Below are 20,681 nucleotides of genomic sequence, written 5' to 3'. Positions count from 1 at the left end.
CCAGGCTCTTCTGAAGCACCTCCAGGGATGCTGACCCCCCCACCTCCCTGGCAGCCCATCCCAATGGGCAGTCTCTCTGTCTGTGAAGAGCTTCTTTCTAAGATCAAGCCTAAACTTCCCCCTCCACAGGAGCACTCTGGTGATCAGGTTTAGGCTTTAGCAAGCAGTTTGTTAACAGAGACACCACAGGAAACCCCTCTCTAGCTGTGTGCAGAGAATCAGCACCAGGAGCCTGAGCAGACAGCTTGGACCTCTCCCTTGAGAGGCTGCCAGGGAGCTCTGCCAGCCATGTGGCACAGAGGGAAAGGAACTCAGAGTAACCTTCAGCTGTTGAACATGTTTAGGATGGTGAAGGTATCTGCTCTGCATCTTGGAACCATGGCAGAGTTTCCAAGAGAGAAGCAGTCCTCCTCATTCTCTTGAGGGCAGCCAGCTGGGGGTGGTCATCCCTTGGCACAGCAGTGTTCAGGTGAGGTTCTGGGACTTGCTCTGAGGACTGCTGATGATAATTATGCAATTAATGGGACGTGCAATTAATGTTACCCATGGGACAGCAATGAGCCCTGGTGGCCAAGAAGGCCAAGAAGGATTCCCCCAGGGGATCCTGGGGGGCATTAGAGGAGTGTGGCCAGCAGAGCCAGGGAGATTCTCCTCCTCCTCAGCTCTGCCTTAGTGAGGCCACACCTGGAATATTCCATCCAGCTCTGGGCTCCCCAGTTCAAGAGGGACAGAGATCTGCTGGAGAGAGTCCAAGGGAGGGCTGCAAGGATGCTGAAGGGACTGCAGCACTGCCTGGGGAGGAAAGGCTGAGAGCCCTGGGGCTGTGCAGTCTGGAGAGGAGAAGGCTGAGAGGGATCTGATCAATGGCTATCAATAGCTGAGGGGTGGAGGTCAAGAGGGAGGGACAGGGACAGGTTCTACTCAGTTGCCCCCTGGGATAGGACAAAGGGCAGTGGATGGAAACTGCAGCACAGGAGGTTCCAGCTCAGCATGAGGAGGAACTTCTTGACTGTGAGGGTCCCAGAGCCCTGAAGCAGGCTGCCCAGAGAGGTTGTGGAGTCTCCTGCTCTGGAGCCTTCCCAGCCCTGTCTGGATGTGTTGCTGTGTGACCTGAGCTGGATTCTCTGCTCCTGCTCTGGCAGGGAGAGTTGGCCTGGAAGCTCTCCAGAGGTTCCTTCCAACCCCTCACATCCTGTGCATCCATGACGCTGTGATGCTGGGCTCTGCTGTGGCTGTAGGTACAGGTTTGGGCAGAGCTCTGGGTCTCTGTTATTTACACCTAATACCATTCCAATGGCAGCTTGAGGGAAGGGGCATGAAAAAGCTCACATCAGAGACGTGTTTTGTCAGGAAAATTTCATCCTGTATCTCCTTCAGGACCTGCTGCTGCTGTGGGCTGCTCCAGTACCAAAGTGTCAGCAGGAGCTGGCTGATGTTTTGGCAGTGGGGCTAACAGAAGGCCCTAGAGCAGAGTCAGTCACAACAACCCAAGTTGCCCATAGCTGTGTCACTTGTCTGGCACAAGAGGTGGGTTGATTTCTGCTGTATCAGCACAAATCATTGCACTGCTTCTCCAGCTCTGAGCACTCTAGGAGGATGCTGCTGCTGCTGCTGCAGGGCACCTCCTGTAATCATTAGAGCCTGAGCTCAGCTGGACAAAAGGACTCTGCTGACATACTGGGACATAGTTCCATGGCCATGGTGATGGTAGGTTGACAGCTGAACTCAGTGATCTTAGAGGTCTTTCCCAGCCAAAATGATTCTGTGATCTACTGAGTACAGCTACAGAGGCAAAGGCATTGTACAGAAAAGGCTTTTTGTTCTAGGAGGAATGGTATGGTGAGAATGAGCGCTGGGGATCTATGCCAGAAAACTCCTGGATTCATGGAACGGATTGGGTTGGAAGGGACCTTAAAGCTCATCCAGCTCCAGCCTCCTGCCGTGGACAGGGACAGCTCCCACAAGCACAGGCTGCTCCAGGCCCCATCCAGCCTGGCCCTGAACACCTCCAGGCAGGAGGCAGCCACAGCCTCCCTGGGCAACCTGTGCCAGAGTCTCCCCTCCCTCACTCTCAACAATTTCTTCCTCATTTCCACTCTCAAACCCCTTGTTGCGTTCTCCACTGTAGCTACAGATGTGCCTGTCTTGTCTGAGACACCACTCCAGCCCTGGGGGCAGGCTTTAGCTTTCAAACCCTCCCTGGGAGGTGTCCCTTGTTCTCCTGTTTAACTTGGTCACAGTATCAGAGTATCACAGAATCACCAAGCTTGGAAGAGACCTCAAAGATCAGCAAGTCCAACCTGGCACCACAGACCCCATGACTAAACCATAGCACCAAGTGCCACATCCAGTCCCCTCTTGAACACCTCCAGGGATGGGGACTCCTCCACCTCCCTGGGCAGCACATTCCAATAGCTAACAGCTCTCTCAGTGAAGAACTTTTTCCTCACCTCCAGCCTAAACTTACTCTGGCACAGCTTGAGACTGTGTCCTCTTGTTCTGCTGCTGGTTGCTAGAGAGAAGAGACAAACCCCCACCTGGCTCCAACCTCCCTGCAGGGAGTTGGAGAGAGCAAGAAGGTCTCCCCTGAGCCTCCTCTTCTGCAGGCTAAGCAACCCCAGCTCCCTCAGCCTCTCCTCACAGGGCTGTGCCCCAGACCCCTCCCCAGCCTTGTTGCCCTTCTCTGGACACCTTCAAGTCTCTCAATGTCCTTCTTAAACTGAGGAGCCCAGAACTGGCCACAGGACTGCAGGTGTGGCCTGAGCAGTGCTGAGCACAGGGCAGGATGAGCTCCCTGCTCCTGCTGGCCACACTCTTCCTGCTGCAGGCCAGGATGCCCTTGGCCTTCTTGGCCCCCTGGGCACACTGCTGGCTCATGTTCAGGCAGCTGTCAATCAGCACCCCCAGGTCCCTCTCTGCCTGGCTGCTCTCAGCCACTCTGCCCCCAGCCTGTAGCTCTGCCTGGGGTTGCTGTGGCCAAAGTGCAGCACCTGGACTTGTTGAATGCCATCCTGCCTTTCAGGGAGTTGCAGAGATCAATGAGGTCACCCCTGAGCCTCCTCTTCTGCAGGCTAAGCAACCCCAGCTCCCTCAGCCTCTCCTCACAGGGCTGTGCTAAGGGCCTCTCCCCAGCCCCGTTGCCCTTCTCTGGTCATCTCATCCTCCGGCCTGTTTCTTGCCGCCCTCAGGCTGCTGCTCTGCGGGTTTCAGGCGCAGGGCTCTGCCTCCCCCGGGGCCGCAGGGTCCGGGGCCTGTCTGGGTAATGGCCCTGCCTTGTTTTCTTTGCCCCTGGCAGCCGCCCGCTGTAAGGTTTTGCAGCCTGCGTTAAGTAATCCTCGAGGTAAGGGTTTTATGATGTCATTAAAAAGTGCGTGGCAAATCTCGAATAATAACTCCTGGAATTTGTTTATTTAAAGATGGAAAGGATAATTTATGGAGTGTGTTACATGAGACCTGCTCCCCCTTATTAGAGCCGGAGAAGTGCAGCTTATTTAGACGCTGGGAGGGGAGGGGAGGGCAGGGGGGAGGGGGGGGGGAGGAAGAAAAACAGCCAGCCCCAGCTCTGCCCCGCGCTGGGCATGGCTGGCTGGGAATGACATCATGCTTTATGGGCCCCGTAAAAACTTAATTAAGTCATTACAGAACGTGCAGTCATCAGGTCACCCGGCAGCCTTGGCTCGGCCGCTCGCCGCTCGCTCTTCTGCTGCGGCTTTTCTCTTGCGCTTCTGCTTTAGCGCTTTCCTTTCCTTCTTTTGCTTTTGCTTTTGCTTTTGCTTTCTCTTTTGCTTTTTTTTTTTTTGCTTTTTTTTTTTTCTTTTTCTGTTTTTTTTCTCTTTCTTTCTCTTTTTCTTTTTCTCCCCCCCCCCTTTTTCTATTTCTTTTTCTTTTCTTTTTTTTTTCTTTCTCTTTTTTTTTTCTTTTTCTTTTCCTTTCCCCCTCTTTTTCTTTTTCTTTCTCTTTTCTTTCTTTTTCTTTCTTTTTCTTTCTTTTTCTTTCTTTTTCTTTCTCTTTTACTTTTTTTTTCTTTCTCTTTTTTTCTTTTTCTTTCCCTTTTTCCCCCTTTTTTATTTCTTTTTTTTTTCTTTTTCTCTTTTTCCTTTTCTTTTTCTTTCCCTTTTTTCCCCTTTTTTATTTGTCTTTTCTTTTTTTCTTTTTCTTTTTCTTTTTCTTTTTCTTTTTCTTTTTCTTTTTCTTTTTCTTTTTCTTTTTCTTTTTCTTTTTCTTTTTCTTTTTCTTTTTCTTTTTCTTTTTCTTTTTCTTTTTCTTTTCTTTTTCTTTTTCTTTTTCTTTTTCTTTTTCTTTCTTTTTCTTTTTCTTTCTTTTTCTTTTTCTTTTTCTTTCTTTTTCTTTTTTTCCCTTTCTCTTTTTTCTTTATCTTTCCCTTTTCCCCCTCTTTTTTATTTTTTTTTTTAATTATTTTTCTCTTTTTCTTTTTCCTTCTCTTTTTCTTTCCCTTTTTTCCCCTTTTTTATTTGGTTTTTCTTTTTCTTTTCTTTTTCTTTCTTTTTCTTTTTCTCTCTTTTTCTTTTTTCCCTTTCTCTTTTTCTTTTTCTTTCCCTTTTTCCCCCCTTTTTTATTTCTCTTTTTTCTTTTTCTCTTTTTCTTTTTCCTTTCCTTTTTCTTTCCCTTTTTTCCCCTTTTTTATTTGTTTTTTCTTTTTCTTTTTCTTTTTCTTTCTCTTTTTCTTTTTCTTTTTTCCCTTCTTTTTTCTTTTTCTTTTCTTTTTCTTTTCCTTTTTTCTTTCTCTTTCTCTTTTTTATTTTTCTTTTTTCTTTTATATTTATTTTTTCTTTTCTTTTTCCCTTTCTCTCTTTCTTTATCTTTTTCTTTCTTTGTCTTTCTCTCTCTCTTTCTCCTCCTTCTCCTTCTCCTTCTCCTTCTCCTTCTCCTTCTCCTTCTCCTTCTCCTTCTCCTTCTCCTTCTCCTTCTCCTTCTCCTTCTCCTTCTCCTTCTCCTTCTCCTTCTCCTTCTCCTTCTCCTTCTCCTTCTCCTTCTCCTTCTCCTTCTCCTTCTCCTTCTCCTTCTCCTTCTCCTTCTCCTTCTCCTTCTCCTTCTCCTTCTCCTTCTCCTCCTTCTCCTTCTCCTTCTCCTTCTCCTTCTCCTTCTCTTTCTCTTTCTCTTTCTCTTTCTCTTTCTCTTTCTCCACATGCAGTAAAACCTGGCTCTGAATCATGGTAGCTTATAAAGTATCTGCCTGAATTTTAAGAGCTTTTATATCGGTGGAAAACTCAGAGTAACTGCAACATCAAAGGAGTTGTCCTTGGGGTTGCCCTGCTTGTAAAAGCCAAAAGATAGTGGTTGGCTGGAGGAATGTTTGACCTGCAGCTTTGCTAGCCTAGTGTGGCAAAAACTCATTGCTGTTTGGATAGCAAAGCTGCTGCATAATGAGCAAGGCAAGACCTCTGAGCTGGAGCAGGCTGCCCAGAGCTGTGGTGCCCAGAGACAGGACAAGGGGCAGTAGGCACAAACTGGAGCCCAGGAAGTTCCACTTCAACATAAGGAGAAACTTCCGTGGTGTGAGGGTGCTGGAGCCCTGGAGCAGGCTGCCCAGAGATGTGGTGGAGGCCCCAGCCCTCAGGACCCCTTAGTGTGGTCCTGAGCAGTCTGATCTAATAGGAGCTGCCCCTGCTGCCTGCAGGGGGCTGGGACAGGATGCCCTTGGAGGGTCCCTTCCAGCCCCATGCGTTCTGTGACTCTGGGTGTTTGGGACATGTGGTTCACAGTGCCCTAGCTGTGGTAAGCTGCCCACAGCCCCAGCAGTGCTTGTTCCACAGCAGGGCTGATGGCCTGCCCTGCACTCCTCTCTGCAGTGCCTCTGCTGTGAAGCCCATCTGCAGGGTGCAGTCACACACACAAGGGTCCTGCTGGCACACCCCTGCTGTTTGCACCTGGGTTGTAGGCAGGGCTGGAGAAAAGGAATGCTTAGAATCCTGGCTCTCAGATGAGAGGCAACACAAAGAAGGACCACTGAATGGTAGGGGTTGGAAGGGACCTCCAGAGATCACTGAGTCCAGTCCCCCCTGCCAGAGCAGCATCCCCCAGGAGAGGTTACACAGGACCATATCCAAATGGGGCTTGGAGGTCTGCAGAGCAGGAGACTCCACAACCTCTCTGGGCAGCCTGCTCCAGGCCTCCAGCACCCTCACACCAAAGAAGCCTCTCCTCACGTTGAGGTGGAAGCTCCTGGGTTCCAGTTTGTGTCCACTGCCCCTTGTCCTGTCTCTGGGTACCACTGAGAAGAGCCTGGCCTCTTCTTCTTGACACCACCCTTCAGATATTGATAGACATTGATCAGACCTCCTCTCAGCTTTCTCTTCTCCATCCTGAACAGCCCCTAGGCTCCCAGCCTGAAGCACAACCCAAAGTCATTGCAAAGAAGCAGCTTTACCACTGGAAGTGTAGCTAAGCCCTCAGGAGAGGAACTGTTTATCAGATGGTTTTGCTGGTAGAAGTGAAAAGCAGAGTCAAAAGAAAGAGAGTTTGGGTGAGGGAAATGCACCCAAAGTCCTTCAGCCATCACTCTGCACTTAGCAGCTGATCTCCCTTTGCTCTGTCTTAAGCTCACATGGGGTCAATTCTGCAAGGCACTGGGGTGGCTTAGGCCAAAGCAGCAAGTATTAAAGCAGCTCTGAAAGGGAGTGAAAAACCAGAGTGGAACTTGGTCTGACTGACACTTACAGCACAGGGAGAATGATAGAACCACAGAGCTGCCAGGGCTGGAAGGCTCAGCCAGCCCCAACCCCCTGCCATGGGCAGGGACACCTCACACCACAGCAGGTTGCTCACAGCCACCTCCAGCCTGGCTGCAAACACCTCCAGGCAGGAGGCTTCCACCACCTCCCTGGGCAGCCTGTGCCAGGCTCTCACCACCCTCCTGGGCAACAACTTCTTCCTCACAGCCAAGCTCAATCTCCCCACTTGTAGTGCTGCTCCATCCCCCCCAGTCCTATCCCTCCCTCACCCCCTCCAAAGTCCCTCCCCAGCTCTCTTGCAGCCCCCTGCAGATCCTGGGAGGCCACCAGAAGGTCTCCTGGGAGCCTTCTCCTCTCCAGCCTGCACAACCCCAACTCTCTCAGGCTGGCTCCAGAGCAGAGCAGCTCCAGCCCTCTGCTCCTCCTCCTGGCCCTGCTCTGGACACCTTCCAGCCCCTCCAGAGCCTTCCTGGCACAGAGGCTGCAGAGCTGGCCCCAGAGCTGCAGCTGTGGGCTCAGCAGAGTGGAGCAGAGGGGCAGAATCCCCTCCCTGGCCCTGCTGGCCACACTTCTCTTGCTGCAGCCCAGGCTCTGCTTGGCTCTCTGGGCTGCAAGTGCTCCCTGCTGGCTCCTGCTGAGCTTTTCCTCCCCCAGCACCCCCAAGGCTCTCAAGCAAGCCTGGGGACTGTTTCCCTGGGCAGACCTCCTAGCAAGGTGCTTCTTGGTTTGCTGAGCCAGAGTGGTGCTTCTTCCTCACATCCAATCTGAATCTCCCCACTCCTAGTTTTGCTCCATCCCCCCCAGTCCTATCCCTCCCTGACACCCTCAAGAGTCCCTCCTCAGCTTTCTTGGAGCCCCCTGCAGATCCTGGAAGGCTCTGAAGGAAATGTAGTCACAGTCAAAACCTGTTAAGCCTGAGCTTGTAGTGAGGAGCTGTAGAAACAGAATTGGTGTGGTTCCTGCAGCAGAAAGCCAGTGTGGAGAGGGAGAAGAGTGGGGGGCAGGGGGCCTCCATCCTTAGCCCTGCAGCACTTCCACTCTCACAGAATCTCAGTGAGAGTGACTGAAGGTGTGGGAGTGCTGCATGCCAGTGACAAGGCAGCAGAGTCCTCCTTCTGCTGGCCTGTGCTGCCACTGCCAGGACAGCTTGGCCCTCACTCCCTCCACAGCTGCTGCTGCTTTCCCTCTGCTCCTGCAGCTGTGGCAGTGCTGCTGCCTGAGCGTGTCTCTGCCATCCTTGCACTCCAGAGCCCACTGCCACTGGTGTGCAGGGTTAGCAGAGCTGCCTGCTGGGCTCTCCTGCAGTGTTGGACTGCACTGCCAGCCTTACAGCTGAATGAGGTCCAACCAGAGCAAGGGCAGGTCCTGCACCTGGGCCAGAGCAATCCTCACTGTCAGTACAGCCTGGGGGAGGAGGTGATGGAAAGCAGCCCTGGGGAGAAGGCCTTGGGGTGCTGGTGGGGGAGAAGCTGCCCAGGAGCAGGCAGTGAGAGACTGCAGCACAGAAGGCCAAGGGCAGCCTGGGCTGCAGCCAGAGCAGTGTGGGCAGAGCTGGGGAGAGAGGATCCTGCCCCTCTGCTCTGGGGAGACCTCACCTGCAGGGCTGTATGCAGGGCTGGAGCCCTCAGCACAGGAAGGAACTGGAGCTGATGGAGAGGCTCCAGAGGAGGCCAGGAGAATGCTCAGGGGGTTGGAGCAGCTCTGCTGTGGGGACAGGCTGAGGGAGCTGGGGGTGTTCAGCCTGGAGAGGAGAAGGCTCCAGGGAGAACTTAGGGCTACCTTCCAGTACCTGAAGGGGTTACAGGAAGGCTGCAGAGGGACTGTTCCCAAAGGCCTGCAGGGCCAGGCCCAGGGGCAATGGCTTCAGAGCAGAGCAGAGCAGATTGAGCTTGGATGTGAGGAACAAGTTCTGCCCCAGGAGGCTGCTGGAACACTGCAGCAGGCTGCCCAGGGAGGTGGTTGAGGCTCCATGCCTGGAGCTATTCCAGGTGAGGCTGGAGAGGGCTCTGGGCAGCCTGCTCCAGGGGAGGATGTCCCTGCTGGGGGCAGGGCTGGGACTGGGTGAGCTGTGGAGCTCCCTTCCAGCCCAGAGCACTCTGTGGTTCCATGAACCCTAGCCCAGGGCAGCCAGGGCACTGTTCCTTCCTTGCCTGCTCAGGCAGAGACTGCACTTTCCCATCCTCTCCTCCTTAGGGCCTGGACTAATGCTTTGCTCTTCTGTTTTTCAGATTAATTCTGTTGTTCTCAAGCAGGATATGAGAAGCATGGTAGAAAACTTCTATGCAGCTCTCTTTGGCTATGATGAGGTAAGAAGGACATTGTCCTGCAAGAACATCCATGACCACAAAATGCTCCAGAAGGTTTGCCAGGTGTCTTTGGGGAGTTCTTCCATTATGGAATTGTAGATTCATGGAATGGGTTGGTCTGGAAGGGAGCTGAAAGCTCAGCCAGCTCCAGCCCCCTGCCATGGGCAGGGACCCCTCCCACCAGCACAGGCTGCTCAAGGCCTCATCCAGCCTGGTCCTGAACACCTCCAGGCAGGAGGCAGCCACAGCCTCCCTGGGCAGCCTGTGCCAGGCTCTCCCCAGCCTCACTGCCAACAATTTCTTCCTCCTCTCCACTCTCAGTCTCTCCTCTCCCAGCTCAAAGCCATTGTTCCTCAGCCTGTCCCTCCCAGCCCTTGGCCAGAGTCCCTCCCCAGCTCTCCTGGAGCCCTTCAGGTCCTGCAAGGCTGCTCTGAGCTCTCCCTGGAGCCTTCTCTTCTCCAGGCTGCACAGCCCCAGCTCTCCCAGCCTGGCCCCACAGGGGAGGCTCTGCAGCCTCTGAGCTCCTCTGGAGCCTCTCCAGCAGCTCCAGGTCCTCCTTGTGCTGGGGGCCCAGAGCTGGAGGCAGTGCTGCAGGTGGGGGCTGAGCAGAGCAGAGCAGAGGGGCAGAATCCCCTCCCTGTGCTGCTGCTCTCCCTGCTCTGGCTGCAGCTCAGCACTCAGCTGGCTCTGGGCTGCCAGGGACCACTGCTGGCTCCTGGGCACTTTGTCACCTCCTGATACCCCCAAGGCCTTCTCCTCCAGGCTGCTCTTGTACCACTCCTCACCCAGCCTGGATTTCTGTTTGGGGGTGCAGGACCTTGCCTTTGGGCTGGTTGAACTTCATGATGCTGGCATGGACTCACAGTCTCACACAGTATCACCAAGGCTGGAAGAGACCTCAAAGCTCATGGAGTCCAACCTGGCACCACAGACCTCATGGCTAGACCATGGCACCAAGTGCCACCTCCAGTCCCCTCTTGAACACCTCCAGGGATGGTGACTCCACCACCTCCCTGGGCAGCCCATTCCCATGATGAGTGACTCTCACCTCTCACTGCTGTCCAGGCCCCTCTGGATGGTTCCCTTCCCTCCAGAGTGCCAGCTGCAGCACCCAGCTTGGTGCCAGCCCCAGGGCTGCCGAGGGTCCCCCTGCCGGCTGGGGAGCGCCGTGGCTGCCCTGTGCTCACAGCCCCTCCAGGGGCAGTGTTCAACCTCCCTCTGCTCTTCCTGTAGGGGATCCTGTCTGATGACCACGTTCTGGCAGCAGCTCTCTGGAGGAACCTTTTCAACAGGAGCTGTGAGGACCCTCGGCACCTGGAGCTGCTGGTGGAGTATGTCCGCAAGCAGGTAGGGCCCAGCTCCAGGGGCAGCTCCCTGCAGCCTGCTGGGCAGAGCCCAGACATCCCCTGCCCTGCACCACAGCTGGGCTCAGCTCTCCTCAAGGGCAGAACTGAGTCTCAGAAGCCAGTCATTCTGCTTCAAGGAGGCAAAGGTCCAAACACAAATCCTGGCTGATGCTCCTTGAGACGTGGAGACCTGTGTGCAGCTTGGGGTGGGGTGGGGTGGGATGGGATGGGATGGAATAGAATAGAGTGGAATGGAATGGAATGGAATGGAATGGAATGGAATGGAATGGAATGGAATGGAATGGAATGGAATGGAATAGAGTGGAATGGAATGGAATGGAATGGAATGGAAAGGAATGGAATAGAATAGAATAGAATAGAATAGAATAGAATAGAATAGAATAGAATAGAATAGAATAGAATAGAATAGAATAGAATTAACCAGGTTGGAAAAGACCTTCAAGATCACCAAGCCCAACCTCTCCCCCAGCACCATCTGATCAACTCAACCATAGCACCAAGGGCCTCAGCCAGGCTCTGCCTAAATGCCTCCAGGGATGGGGACTCCACCACCTCCCTGGGCAGCACATCCCCAGGGCCAATCTCTCTTGCTGGGAAGAATTTCTTCCTGAGATCCAGCCTGAACCTCCCCTGGCACAGCTTGAGACTGTGTGCTCTTGTTCTGGTGCTGGGGGCCTGGGAGAAGAGACCAACCCCCACCTGGCTACAACTTCCCTTCAGGTCTGGAGCCCTCAGCACAGGAAGGACCTGAAGCTGATGGAGAAGCTCCAGAGGAGGCCATGAGAATGCTCAGGGGGTTGGAGCAGCTCTGCTGTGAGGGCAGGCTGAGGGAGCTGGGGGTGTTCAGCCTGGAGAGGAGAAGGCTCCAGGGAGACCTCAGAGCTGCCTGCCAGGACCTGAAGGGGCTGCAAGAAGGCTGCAGAGGGACTGTTCCCAAAGGCCTGCAGGGACAGGCCCAGGGGCAATGGCTTCAGAGCAGAGCAGAGCAGATTGAGCTTGGATGTGAGGAACAAGTTCTGCCCCAGGAGGCTGCTGGAACACTGCAGCAGGCTGCCCAGGGAGGTGGTTGAGGCTCCATGCCTGGAGCTATTGCAGGTGAGGCTGGAGAGGGCTCTGGGCAGCCTGCTCCAGGGGAGGATGTCCCTGCTGGGGGCAGGGCTGGGACTGGGTGAGCTGTGGAGCTCCCTTCCAGCCCAGAGCACTCTGTGAGTGTGTGAGGGGGCAGCAGGCAGCTGGCACAGGCCACACACAAGTTGCTAGGCCAGGCAGCAGAGTGGGCACCTGGAGCCCCCCAGGGCTGTGCTGGGACAGTAACTGCAGCCCCAAAGGCAGTGTGGGCATCAGCTGAGCTCCCCAGGGGCTTGGCTGCTTTGTGGGAGGGACAAAGCTTCACTCTGTGTTGAGAAGCTTGACCAGGACTTGACCTTGAAGGCTTCTCCTGCCCTCCTCAGGCAAGAGAGCAGGAAGGGCACCACTCAGAGCTGCAGAGGATGCTGGAGCAGTGGGAGAGGGAGAAGGCAGAGGCAGAAGGGGACACAGGACAGAAAGCCTCTGTTGAGCTTTGTGGGAAAGAATGAAAAGCTGCTGGGTTTTCCTTCCAGAGTTATTTCTGTCTCTTTCAGTTAATCCCTGGAGGAAACAGCCCCCAGTAGTGAATCAGGTTTCTAGATGCACTTGCTGCCCAGAAGGTCAGTCACAGCCTGGGCTGCATCAGCAGAAGAGTGCCCAGCAGGTTGAGGAAGGGGATTGTGCCCCTCTGCTCTGCTTTGCTGGGCCCCACCTTCAATACTGCCTCCAGCTCTGGGGCCCCCAGCACAAGAAGGACCTGGAGCTGCTGGGGCAGGACCAGAGGAGGCCACCAAGATGCTCAGAGGGCTGCAGAACCTCCCCTGTGGGGCCAGGCTGGGGCAGTTGGGGCTGTGCAGCCCAGGGAGACCTTACAGTGGCATTTAGATATCTGCAGGGGGCTCCAGGAGAGCTGGGGAAGGACTTCTGACAAGGGCTGGGAGTGCCAGGATAAGGGCCAGTGGCTTAAAGGATGGCTTTGGATTGGACACTGGGAGGAGGTTCTGCAGATGGGGATGGTGGAACACTGGAACAGGCTGCCCAGAACAGATCTGGTGAGGGCCCTATCCCTGGAGGTATGCAAGGTCACACTTGCTGGGGCCCTGAGCAGCCTGCTCTGGTTGGAGCTGTCCCTGCTGACTGCAGGGGGCTTGGATGACCTTTGAGGGTCCCTCCCACCCCACTGCATCCTGTGATTCCATGAAACATTGGTACCACAGCATCCAGGACAGGAGAGGGCTGAGAGAGCTTCTGGAGGAAGGATGTAGGCAGCTGGGCAGGGAACTGAGGACCCAAACCACCCCAGCAGCGTTCTCTGGAGTGCTTCCAATGCTGTGTTCAAGCCCAGCTGGAGACCTGGAGGGAGTGCTTCAGTGTGTGTGTGAGACAATGGCATGGGCTGAACCTGGTGAGGGCCTGAGGACACTGCTGGACTTGCTGGAGGGCTTCCCAGGAGGCAGACATTGGACTTAGTGCTTGAGGTCACTGATGTTAAGAGGCTGCAGGGAAGGGTAAAAGTGAAGGCTGTCAGGGAGCAGAGCTGCATGGAAGGGATGAGCCTGGGGGGAATCTGCTGCACCCCTGGGTGTGCAAGCAGAGGGCAGGGCAGGAGCTGTCAGTGCTTGGTGAGGAGACAAGGATCACACAGAGGAGGGCTGCATGCTGGGGAGGAATCAGCACAGCTGCTGAAGTGGTGCCCTTGGGAGAAACAGTCCCAGCCCCACAGGCATGCTGCTGAGCTCCAAGCTGGCTGCTAGGGCTGAGTCCAGGAGGGCATGGCTCTGGCAGCAGCCTCTCAGCTCTGCTCTCTGAGTGCTTCAAGAAGGAAACCCCATGCTCAGAACTGCAGAGGCAGGACTGGGGAGCCCAAGAGTGTGGCTGTGCCACTTCTGACATCCTTGCAGCCTCCTGATCATGTGCATGGTTTGGATTCTGAGCAGCAAGGAAGAGGAGGAAGGCTCAGGGAAGGGCAGTGAGGATGACACAGAGCAGCTCTTGGCTAGCAGTGGGGAGGATTGCTCTGGAGTCACAGAATGGGTTGTGGTGGCAAAGCCCTCTGAGCTCACCCAGTCCAACACCAGCCCAACCTCCCCATGGCCACCAAATCCTGGCCCCAGGTGGCATGGCCACACTTGTGGAACCCCTCCAGCCATGGGGACTCCACCACCTCCCTGGGCAGCCTCTGCCAGTCCCTGACCACTCCTGCAGCAAAGACATTTTGCCTCCTCTCCAACCTCAGCCTCCCCTGGCACAATTCCAGGCCATTCCCTCTCCTCTCACCTGAGACCAGGGAGCAGAGCCCAAGCCCTGCCTGGCTCCAAGCTTCTTTCAGGAGGAGGTTTGAAATCCTCAGCAGTGAGGCTCAGTTCCTGCAGGGGGCTGGTGAAGGCCTTCCAGCCCAGGCAGGGCACAATAAGGCTTGCTGGGGTTCAGGCCAGCCATGAGCTGCAGCCTGAGAGTAGGGCAGTGTGGTCCCTGCAGATGGCTTTCACCCTCAGAGCAGCCTCAACACCAGCTCCAGTTAGCAGCTCCTGGCATCAAACTCTGTGCTCAGTCCTTCTAGCTTGTGAGCTTGAGTTGCAAACCTGATGTGAGTCACTGCCCTGTGAGAGGACAACTCTGGGCAGTCTGGAAGGCATGAGAGAAGAGAGCAAGGAAAGAGCTGTGCACTGGTACAAAAACCTGGGCATTGGTGATGCCACAAATGGTTTGGCATCCTCCAGTGGGGCTGGGGAGCGTCTGCTGCCCCTCTGCTCTGCCCTGCTGAGACCACAGCTGCAATCCTGTGTCCAGTGCTGGGCTCCCCAGCTCAAGAGAGACAGAGAGCTGCTGGAGAGAGTCCAAGGGAGAGCCAGGAGGAGGCTTTGGGGACTTGAGCATCTCCCCTGTGGAGAGAGACTGAGAGCCCTGGGGCTGTTGAGTCTGGAGAGGAGAAGGCTGAGAGGGATCTGATCAATGGCTATCAATGGCTGAGGGGTGGGGGGCAGGGGGAGGGGGCCAGGCTCCATTGGGCAGTGCACAGCAGTAAACCAAGGAACAATGGAGACAAACATGGGGAGAAACTCCTTTACTGTGAGGGTGCCTGAGCCTGGACCAGGCTGCTCAGAGAGGCTGTGTGGACACATTCAAAGCCCAGCTGGATGCACTCCTGTGCAGACTGCCCTGGGTGACCCTGCTCTGGCAGGGGGGCTTGGACCCAGTGATCTCTGGAGGTGCCTTCCAAGCTCTAATGTGCTGTGATCCTGTGAGCCTGCAGCTGCAGCTGGGTGCCCAAGCCACAGGCAGGGGTTGTGGAAGAAAAGTCTGGCAGGGCTGCTCAGAACATCCTCTTCAGGCTCAGAATTCCTGCACCCATTTGGAGAGGGAGGGGAAGCAAACCAGGCCAAAGGCCATTGTCTGCCTGTGCTGTGTTTCCCTCCTCCCAGGGAAGCTGTCAGAAGCAGGCTGGGTTTGCTCAGACCCCCAGTGGCCATTGGTGGATTCCTTCCTCTGTTGAGGAGCTCCTTGTCAGACAGTCATGTCAGACATCAAGGGAACTCAAGGCTCAGCCAGCCCCAACCCCCTGCCATGGGCAGGGACACCTCACACCACAGCAGGTTGCTCACAGCCACCTCCAGCCTGCCTGCAAACACCTCCAGGCAGGAGGCTGCCACCACCTCCCTGGGCAACCTGTGCCAGGCTCTCACCACCCTCCTGGGCAACAACTTCTTCCTCACAGCCAAGCTCAATCTCCCCACTTCCAGTGCTGCTCCATCCCCCCCAGTCCTATCCCTCTCTGACACCCCAGAGCAGAGGGGCAGGATCCTCTCCCTCCACCTCTGGCAATGGGCACTGGCAGCTGAGCTGCCCTTGGCCTTCTGGGCTGCCAGTGCCCATTGCTGCCTTTCTGTCCCTGATTCCTGCCCCCCTCAGAGCTGTCCCAGACCCCTATCCCTCCCTGACCCCCTCCAAAGTCCCTCCCCAGCTCTCTTGCAGCCCCCTGCAGCTCCTGGAAGGCCACCAGAAGGTCTCCTGGGAGCCTTCTCCTCTCCAGCCTGCACAACCCCAACTCTCTCAGGCTGGCTCCAGAGCAGAGCAGCTCCAGCCCTCTGCTCCTCCTCCTGGCCCTGCTCTGGACACCTTCCAGCCCCTCCAGAGCCTTCCTGGCACAGAGGCTGCAGAGCTGGCCCCAGAGCTGCAGCTGTGGTCTCAGCAGAGTGGAGCAGAGGGGCAGAATCTCCTCCCTGGCCCTGCTGGCCACACTTCTCTTGCTGCAGCCCAGGCTCTGCTTGGCTCTCTGGGCTGCAAGTGCTCCCTGCTGGCTCCTGCTGAGCTTCTCCTCCCCCTGGGGACTGTTTTCCTGGGCAGACCTCCTAGCAAGGTGCTTCTTGGGCTTGCTGAGCCAGGGTGGTGCTGTCTCTTGCACTGACTTTTGATGGCCTTGTTTTCTTTTTGCCCTTCTCTGGGTGTTTGCAGAGTCCTGTGGCAGCAGCTTGCCTCTGGGCTGTGTGACAAGAGCTTTGCTCCTGCACTGCACCTTGAACTTCCCTCTGAAGCCTTTCTTGTGTTGCAGCAGTGGAGGCTCACTCCCTGTTCCGCTCAGTTTCTATTGCAGAGCTCAGCTGCTCCCTGCTGGGCAGCCTTTTTCTCGTGGAGTGGAGAGCCTTGCTCTGTGTGGAAGGCCTTTGATGAGAGCCCTCCCTGCAGGTGATGGCAGCAGCAGTGTGTCATCTGCCCTCACTGCCAGGCAGATCCAGTGACTCATGCTTGCCTGGCTCCTCTGTGTCCAGAGGAAGCATTAGCTGAGGTGTTAGCAGAAGCCTTCCACAGTTACCTTGAGTGGATCTGCGGATCCTTATCTCCCAGCCTTGCCTTGACTGCTGCTCCAGTTCCTTTCTGTGGTCTGTGTCACTCAGCTGGCAAAGTAGACTGACTCCTCCCTGTCCTGCTTGCTGCCTGCATAGCTCTGGAGGAGCTTGGTCCACAGAAGGGGTTGGGTTGGAAGGGACCCTAAAGCTCATCCAGTTCCAGCCCCCTGCCCTGGGCAGGGACAGCTCCCCCCAGCCCAGGCTGCTCAGGGCCTCATCCAGCCTGGCCCTGAACACTTTGGCTACGGCAACCCCAGGCAGAGCTACAGGCTGGGGACAGAGTGGCTGAGAGCTCCCAAACAGGGAGGGACCTGAGGGTGCTGATTGACAGCTGCCTGAACATGAGCCAGCAGTGTGCCCAGGGGACCAAGAGGGCCAATGGCATCCTGGCCTGCAGCAGGAATAGCGTGGCCAGCAGGAGCAGGGAAGTCATTGTGCCCCTGGACTCTGCTTTGGTTAGGCCACACCTTGAGTCCTGTGCCAGTTCTGGGCCCCTCAGTTTCAGAAGGACATTGAGAGACTTGAAGGTGTCCAGAGAAGGGCAACAAGGCTGGGGAGGGGTCTGGGGCACAGCCCTGTGAGGAGAGGCTGAGGGAGCTGGGGTTGCTTAGCCTGGAGAAGAGGAGGCTCAGGGGTGACCTCATTGCCCTCTACAACTACCTGAAAGGTGGTTGTAGCCAGGTGGAGGTTGGTCTCTTCTCCCAGGCAGCCAGCAGCAGAACAAGAGGACACAGTCTCAAGCTGTGCCAGGGGAGGTTGAGGCTGGAGGTGAGGAGGAAGTTCTTCGCCGAGCAAGTCGTTTGTCATTGGGATGTGCTGCCCAGGGAGGTGGTGGAGTCCCCATCCCTGGAGGTGTTCCAGAGGGGATTGGATGTGGCACTTGGTGCCATGGTCTAGTCATGGGGTCTGTGGTGCCAGGTTGGACTCGATGATCTCTGAGGTCTCTTCCAGCCTTAGTGATGCTGTAACGAAGTCGGTGAGGTACACTGCTGTGTCGTAGTGAGGAACTTCTTCCTGATGCCCAAGAAGAATGTGCCCTGCTGCAGTTCCCCTGCTGCAGTTCCCCTGCTGGGTGGGTGCTGGGCCCCTTGCACTGACCCCTGAGCCCCCCCTGTGCTTGCAGGTGCAGCACCTGGACGCCCTGAGCGGGGAGGAGCTGCTGCTGACCGGGGAGGTGAGCTGGCGGCCGCTGGTGGAGGAGGACGCCCGCAGCATCCTCAAGCCTCTCTCCCCTGTCTACAACGATGAAGGACTCTGAGAGCCCCAGCCCCTGACCTGCCTGCCCATCACTCTGGGTCACACCAGCCTGGGAAGGAGGCCTGGGACTGAACTGGGCTGGGGCTGGGGGGTAACAGGCAGGAGAATGTGCTGCCGAGGAGAAAGCAGTGGCTTGGCTCTGCTGTCGGTGCTGCCTGGCTGGCAGGGAGCACAGCCACACTCTGCACAGAAATGGTAGCTGGGAACCTCCCTGCCTTCTGTGGCACTCACTGACAGCCCTGCCTTCTGCCTGTAGCAGAGCAGGTGTGTGGCCATCAGCTCCAGAAGACATTTCTGCCCTTGGCCTCCTTTGGAGAGTGGCTGCAGAGAGGTCCAGCAGTGTCCCTCTGCCTCTCTGCTTGGCTGGAATGCAGGCTGAGCTTGGCACATCAAAGCATTTGCCAGGCCTGCTCTGGAGGTGGAGTGCTCCCTACCTGCTTTATGAGGTTGAGAACTGCTTTAAGAGGTCCTGAAGGGTTCTGTGCAAATCCTTTTCAGGAGCTCTCTGCTCCATTGCACAGGGACAGGAGAATGCAGAGAGAATGATTCATGGTCCCCAGTCATCCCCTGGGACTCTGGGCATCCACACTGCAGCCAGGCTGTCACTGGCAGCTCTCTCACAGTCCCTGGGCTTCCAGGCTGCCTTGCTGACATTCCCAGGTTCTCTTTAGAGCTGTGGTCCAGGAGGTTCCTTCTGAAATCTCTCTTGCTGTCTGTACCTCTTAGTGGGACAGGACTCTGCTGTCCTCCACCCCTCAAACAGTGGCCCAGGGCTCTCTGACAAGACCTAGCAACCTCCCCCCACCCCCCAGTGAAAACTTGATCTGGCTGTGCAGGCAAGTGAGGCCAAGACAGTAATTACAGAAGCAAGAGCTGCACTGTTGGCATCAGCAGAGGCTGAGGTGTGCTGTGTAGGTGGATGGTTCCCCAGGCTCTTTCCAGGGCAGGGACACAAACAGTTTTCATTTCTCTCCTGTCTCAAACCCTTGTCAACAATAAAAGTCAGTCTGGGTGAAGTGGATGTGGTCTGTGCTTCCTTGGCTTGGGGCTGCTCTGGAGAGCAGCAAACCACCTAACAGCCAGGCTCAGTGGGATAAAACTGTACAGAACTGAAGATGAGCATCCTTAGTCTGTGGCAGTGATGCTTGATTTGGGCTACTGATCCTTCACTGGTGACAGTGATAGAATCACAGAGCTGCCAGGGCTGGAGGGGAGCTCAAGGCTCAGCCAGCCCCAACCCCCTGCCATGGGCAGGGACACCTCACACCACAGCAGGTTGCTCACAGCCACCTCCAGCCTGGCTGCAAACACCTCCAGGCAGGAGGCTTCCACCACCTCCCTGGGCAGCCTGTGCCAGGCTCTCACCACCCTCCTGGGCAACAACTTCTTCCTCACAGCCAAGCTCAATCTCCCCACTTCTAGTGCTGCTCCATCCCCCCCAGTCCTATCCCTCCCTGACAGCCTCTCAGGCTGTCTCCAGAGCAGAGCAGATTGCCCAGGGAGGCAACTTTGGAGCCCTGCTCCACTCTGCTGAGACCACAGCTGGACCCAGATCTCCAGCTCTGCAGCCTCTGTGCCAGGAAGGCTCTGGAGGGGCTGGAAGGTGTCCAGAGCAGGGCCAGGAGGAGGAGCAGAGGGCTGGAGCTGCTCTGCTCTGGAGCCAGCCTGAGAGAGTTGGGGTTGTGCAGGTTGGAGAGGAGAAAGCTCCCAGGAGACCTTCTGGTGGCCTTCCAGGAGCTGCAGGGGGCTGCAAGAGAGCTGGGGAGGGACTTTGGAGGGGGTGAGGGAGGGACAGGGTTCTGGGTCACCTTGAGGGGGGCAGGAATCAGGCCTGGGACAGAAAGCCAGCAATGGGCACTGGCAGCCCAAAAGCCCTTGGCCTTCTGGGCTGCCAGTGCCCATTGCCAGAGGTGGAGGGAGAGGATCCAGAGGTGGAAGAGGTGGAAGCCTCCTGCCTGGAGGTGTTTGCAGCCAGGCTGCTGTGATGTGAGGTGTCCCTGCCCATGGCAGGGGGCTTGGAACCAGAGGAATCATAGAGTAGCTGAGGATGGAAAGGACCTTAGAGCTCATCTACTGCAACCTCCCTGCCAGCAAGGCTGCCTCTCAGCTCCCCTTGGTCGCTCAAGGCCTCACTGCACCCTTCCCACCCTGGCAGTTGTGTGGCTGTGGGGAAACGTTTGACCTCCCCTCTGTGTGTGAAGAGCAGTGGGATGCAGAGCAGCAGCTCCCCGAGCCTGCCTTGGCTCCTTCTGAAGAGAACCTCTTCCCTCAGGGAACCTTCTGTGTGGACAGGAATAAAAAGCCATTTCTTGGGGCTGGCCTTTTTCTTGTGGTGGTTTTTGGGGGGTGGTTATTTTCCCTCCCCCCTTCCCAAGGCTAACTTCCTCAGTTTAACTCGTTGTAAAATGAGTCATGCCAAGAGCCCCTCTGGTGTCTGAAGTGCAGCCCTCCTCTGTGCAGGCACTGCAGGCCAAACAACTCTGCTTGCAGTGTAGTTAAGATGCTTTTGTTGAAAGCTGAGCTAAGCAAAGGGGGGAAGGGGGTTGGGGGGGGAGAAAAAAAAAGGGGGGGGGGGGAAAGAACAAGCAAGAAAGCCTCTTATGTGTGAAGCATTATGCAGAGTGTGTGAGATAATAACACCTTGTAACTCCTTCCAGCTGCCTTCTATTGACATCAAAGAGGGCTGAGCTGGGGGAGGAATTTGCTGATTAATTTATTTTTAATGAGAGTGGAGTGCAGGCCCAGGCACCAAAACAAACTCTGCTCTGTGTGTGTGTGTGTGTGTGTGTGGTGTGCCTTGCTGCTTCTCAAAGAGCTGGACAAAAATTAATGGGAGAGATCTTGGCTCCAGGCTCCCTGCATTGATTCATCCACAAAGCAACTCCCTGCCAGGTTAACCCTTCTGCTGCCAGCTCAGCCCCACCTGCCCTCCTCTGCCGTGGCCTCCAAGCTCTCTTCCAACCTGCTTAGTCCTCTCCTCTCCTCTCCTCTCCTCTCCTCTCCTCTCCTCTCCTCTCCTCTCCTCTCCTCTCCTCTCTCTCCTCTCCTCTCCTCTCCTCTCCTCTCCTCTCCTCTCCTCTCCTCTCCTCTCCTCTCCTCTCCTCTCCTCCCCTCCCCTCCCCTCCCCTCCCCTCCCCTCCCCTCCCC

The 20,681-nt window shown here is 55.8% G+C and overlaps 1 protein-coding gene across 2 annotated transcripts in view; it reads left to right on the top strand.

Annotated features, from left to right (window-relative positions):
* The window catches only part of UQCC1 (ubiquinol-cytochrome c reductase complex assembly factor 1), a 62,876-nt gene extending 44,326 nt beyond the window's left edge, over positions 1–18,550 (top strand). For both annotated transcript variants that reach the window (XM_068167380.1, XM_068167381.1), the window contains exons 8-10: positions 8,921–8,998; positions 10,232–10,345; positions 17,401–18,550. In XM_068167380.1, the coding sequence (XP_068023481.1) occupies positions 8,921–8,998; positions 10,232–10,345; positions 17,401–17,535 (327 nt within the window). In that variant the 3' untranslated portion in view covers positions 17,536–18,550. The remainder of the gene's footprint in view (positions 1–8,920; positions 8,999–10,231; positions 10,346–17,400) is intronic.
* Positions 18,551–20,681: the final 2,131 nt, after the last annotated feature.

Source organism: Melanerpes formicivorus, unplaced genomic scaffold (genome assembly GCF_026170545.1).
Source record: "Melanerpes formicivorus ecotype bairdi unplaced genomic scaffold, bMelFor1.0.p_v2 SCAF_116, whole genome shotgun sequence".
Lineage (NCBI taxonomy): Eukaryota > Metazoa > Chordata > Aves > Piciformes > Picidae > Melanerpes > Melanerpes formicivorus.
Note: the sequence above shows the minus strand (reverse complement) of the source record. Positions and strands in the feature narration are given on the sequence as shown.